Source organism: Brassica oleracea, chromosome C1 (genome assembly GCF_000695525.1).
Source record: "Brassica oleracea var. oleracea cultivar TO1000 chromosome C1, BOL, whole genome shotgun sequence".
NCBI lineage: Eukaryota > Viridiplantae > Streptophyta > Magnoliopsida > Brassicales > Brassicaceae > Brassica > Brassica oleracea.
Genome location: NC_027748.1, coordinates 17,855,495 through 17,859,790, shown reverse-complemented (window position 1 = coordinate 17,859,790; position 4,296 = coordinate 17,855,495). Strand labels below are relative to the sequence as shown.

Sequence of the window (4,296 nt, the reverse complement as noted above, 5' to 3'; positions counted from 1 at the left end):
GTAAGGATAACTCATGAGTTTTTTTGGTTGATTAAATGACATTATGTCCAAATTTATTTAAGGATATTTCATTAAGGTAACTGAAAAAGACAAACAATAAAATAAGAAGTTTAAATTCATTTAAGCATATTTCATTAATGTAACTAAAAAGACAAGTAATAAATTAGACAGTTTTATTCGTTTTAAGATATTTCATAAATGCAACTGAAAAAGACAAGAAAAAAAAGAGAGTTTAATTAATGAAGTAAGAACATTTTTAAATGGTTACTTCTATTTTAATAATATAAATTATATATATAGATGTTAAACTATATTATTCTTATATGTGTGAAAGTACTGCTCCAGAAATTCTAAAGCTGCTGATGCTCTTAGGTCCAAATCCAATGATAAAGCTCCCTCTCTTTAATTAAAGGTTACTTTAGCAATGGCAAAGACTTGTTCCTTGTAGAGGCGTCGTCAATTTCACTGTGACTCTCTACCGGTAACACGTTAAAAGCGGGAATAAAGAAAAATATGTCGCTGGTTAAAAAGCGTTTCAGCGATTTACCTACACCATACGGCGTGGACAAAACAGACTTTGTCCCTTTGTATACCATGACAGGACAAATCACTCTTGAATATTCATTTTCTTAGACTTTTGTTGACCATTCATCAATTAATTCTTCAGGGGAGACTTGGTTCTACAAAAAGTCTTCGCAGGAGACTTGTTATATAAGTCTAGCTTTTATTTTTCTCCACTTTACAGCCAAAAACAAAAAACAAAAAACAAAAAGAAAAAACAAAAAGAAAAAACCAAAGAACAAAGAACAATTAATTCTTTAGAGGAGACTTTTCTACAAAAAGTCTTCACAGGAGACTTGTTATATAAGTCTAGCTTTTTCTCCACTTTCACCGCCAAAACAAAAACAAAACAAAAACAAAGAAAAAAAGATAAAAGAAAACCAAAGAAGAAAAAAAAAACACGATGCATTCTTGTTGTGCGAGGAAGATAATAGTATGGAGCTTGTGTTTAATATTTTCTCTTTCTCACTCAATACTTGTTTGCGGTTCTTCACCTCCTAAGCACTTGTGCCGTCAAGACCAGAGGAATGCGCTTTGGGAGTTCAAGAGTGAGTTCCCTCTCAGTGGGATGGCTGCCGACGAGAAGACACAGACCTGGAGAAACAACAGTGATTGCTGTTCTTGGGATGGTATCACTTGTGATCCTAAGACGGGCAATGTTGCTGAGTTAAATCTCTGGGGCAGTTCTCTCAATGGCCCTTTAAGATCTAGTAGTGGTCTGTTTAAACTACAGCATCTTCAGATCCTCGATCTTAGCTCCAATAATCTTGCCGGCATTCTACCAGATTCCATCGGCGACCTCAAATATCTGAGGGTTTTGGGACTTTCTGGATGCAATTTATTTGGAAAGCTTCCTTCATCGCTCGGAAATCTTTCTGATCTCACTGTTCTTGAACTTGATGGTAATGGTTTCACCGGTGAACTACCAGTTTCACTCGGCAACTTAAAACAACTAACAAAGTTGCTAGTTGCATCGAGCAAGCTCAGCGGGAACTTTCATCATGCGTTACTCAATTTGACCGAGCTCACTGCGATCAACCTTGTTTCCAACCAGCTGGAAGGTACGCTCCCATCTAACATGAGTAGCCTCTCCAAACTGGAGTACTTTGATATTGGTTCGAATTTATTTTCTGGATTTGTTCCGTCGTCTCTTTTCATGATCCCTTCGTTGATCCATCTTAAACTGGAAAGGAATCATTTCAACAGTCTCCTTGAGATTGGGAATATCTCTTCACCATCTAAACTTCAAACTTTAAGCCTTGGAGGAAACAGGCTCAGTGGGCCAATCCCGGGATTTATATCAAAACTAGTCGAGCTCTCTTCTCTCGACCTCTCTTTTTGGGACACACTCAGGGGCGATGTCGATCTCAGCATCTTCTTGCATCTCAAGTCACTTACGTCCCTTGACATCTCCACTCTTAATACAAGAAGTATTGTCGACATGAGTCTCTTCTCGCATTTCGAGTCACTAAGCATACTAAGTCTTTCACGAAATACTGTGAAGTTCAGTTCAACTCTCCATCTGGTCTCACCCATTGGATCATTGGCTGTAGCATCCTGCAATATTTCTGAGTTCCCCAAGTTTCTACGAACGCAAACCAGTTTGTTCTACTTAGATATTTCTCAGAATCAAATAAAAGGGCAAGTACCAGCGTGGTTATGGAGTCTCCCAGGATTAGCGTATGTAGACTTTTCTCTGAATTCATTTACTGGTTTTGATGGACCAGCGGATGTTTTTCAAAGAAATGAAATATATTTGCTTGATATAAGTTCGAACGCTTTTCAGGATCCATTTCCTTTGTTGCCAAAATCAATAACGTTTCTTTCAGCCTCCGATAATCAGTTTTCAGGTGAGATTCTGAAGACAATTTGCGAACTGGATTCTCTTGAAACACTTGTTTTATCCAACAACAACTTCAGCGGTTCTATACCTCGGTGTTTTGAGAAGTTCAATACAAAGCTTACCGTCTTGCATCTTCAGAATAACAGACTCTCTGGTGAATTTCCAGAGGAATCTGTTAGCATCGGCTTGATTTCACTAGACGTTGGTCACAATCAGTTATCAGGAGAATTTCCTAAGTCTCTGATGAACTGCACTGGCCTCGAGTTTCTGAATGTTGAAGAAAACAAGTTCAATGACACGTTTCCTTTCTGGTTGAGAGTGTTGCCTGGTTTGCAGTTTCTTGTCCTTCGTTCAAACGAGTTCCATGGGCCAATATATTCTCCAGAAGGTTCTATTAATTTCCCCAAGCTGAGAATCTTTGACATTTCTAAAAATCTCTTCTCTGGAGCCTTGCCATCAGATTACTTCTCTGGTTGGAGTGAAATGTCATCTGGTGTATACACTCCAGATAACAAGCAGAAAAGGTTTATAGGAATTGGCTTCTCAAACTATGTTAAGTCGGTGGTCCTGGCTAACAAAGGTTTGGAGATGAAGTTGCTTGGTACTAGTTTCAATATCTACAAAAGCATCGATGTTTCAGGAAACAGATTCAAAGGAGAAATCCCCAAATCCATCGGTTTACTCAAGGAGATGATTGTGCTCAACATGTCAAACAACGCTTTCATAGGCCATATTCCACCATCTCTGTCGAACTTGACCAATCTCCAATCACTGGATCTATCCAGAAATAGATTATCCGGAAAAATCCCACCGGAGCTCGGTAAACTTACGTTTCTAGCTTGGATGAACTTCTCTTACAACAACCTCGAAGGTCCAATACCACAAGGCACTCAAATTCAAAGCCAGGATAGTTCTTCATTCCTACAGAACCCTGGGCTATGCGGTGCTCCTCTTCTGAAAACCTGCAGTGGAGGAGAAGAAGCTACAATAAACAAAGATAAAGAAGAAGATCAAGTATTGAGCTGGATTGCAGCTGGAATAGCCTATGTACCTGGTGTATTCTGTGGATTCATTATCGGGCATATTCTGACTTCATACAGACATGACTGGTTCAAAAGGATCTTTCACTATTTTTTTTAACATAAGCATCCCTTTCCTAATGATATCTACTATATTAATAATCATCTCTATGTCGTTTTAAATTAATTACCATTGTAATGGCGTGAAAAATTCTCTTTTGTTGTATTGTTTTGCCACTCTTGTTGTGATGATCTGTGTGTTTTGGCGCAGTTAATTTCCTCTTTCACTTTATATTTCTTTTTTGTGTTTGAAATCTTGAAGTAGGGAGAAAACACACTCCTATTGTAATGCTATGCATCTCCATTCTTGTTGCGACCCAACTCTGGGTTCAAGAACGTCAATCACTGAGCTACCCTCACTTTCCACACCTACATATGTAGCTGATGATCCATCTTACAAACTGAGTCATCGCAAATCAATCTATCAAAATATCCATATAAACCTCATATTATGGTTTCATTTTCCATCCATTATATACCTCTCTCTCAGTTTATCTATTTGTTGATGTCAAAACTCGCACAATCAAAATTTTAATTACACAGTTTATTCCTGAAAACTGAAGTTTCTCGATTATCACATGAACAAGAAAATGACAAAAATGAGTAGGGTTGCACAAAGCGTTTTATTGATTAAGCTATGAAGAGTTGTACAAGAGATCAGTTCAAATCTTTCAAAACAGTAAGGAACAATAGAACAAAGTGGAAAATCATCTAGTCTTAGTTGGCAAGACTAACCACCTAAGTTCTAAGTTACTTAAAGATAACAACGATCTCCTAGGTATTTTTGTATCAGACAGTAGAGGAAAAACTTGT

The 4,296-nt window shown here is 37.8% G+C and overlaps 1 protein-coding gene across 1 annotated transcript; it reads left to right on the top strand.

Annotated features, from left to right (window-relative positions):
- The first annotated feature begins 911 nt into the window (after positions 1 to 911).
- Positions 912 to 3,683, top strand: LOC106327497 (receptor-like protein 12). Its single transcript, XM_013765660.1, has one exon. It carries the CDS (start codon positions 965 to 967, stop codon positions 3,542 to 3,544), a length of 2,580 nt encoding a protein of 859 aa, XP_013621114.1. The 5' UTR covers positions 912 to 964; the 3' UTR covers positions 3,545 to 3,683.
- Positions 3,684 to 4,296: the final 613 nt, after the last annotated feature.

Coding starts and splice junctions, on each gene's coding strand:
- LOC106327497 (XM_013765660.1), top strand. CDS start 965: ATGCATTCTTGTTGTGCGAGGAAGATAATAGTATGGAGCTTGTGTTTA.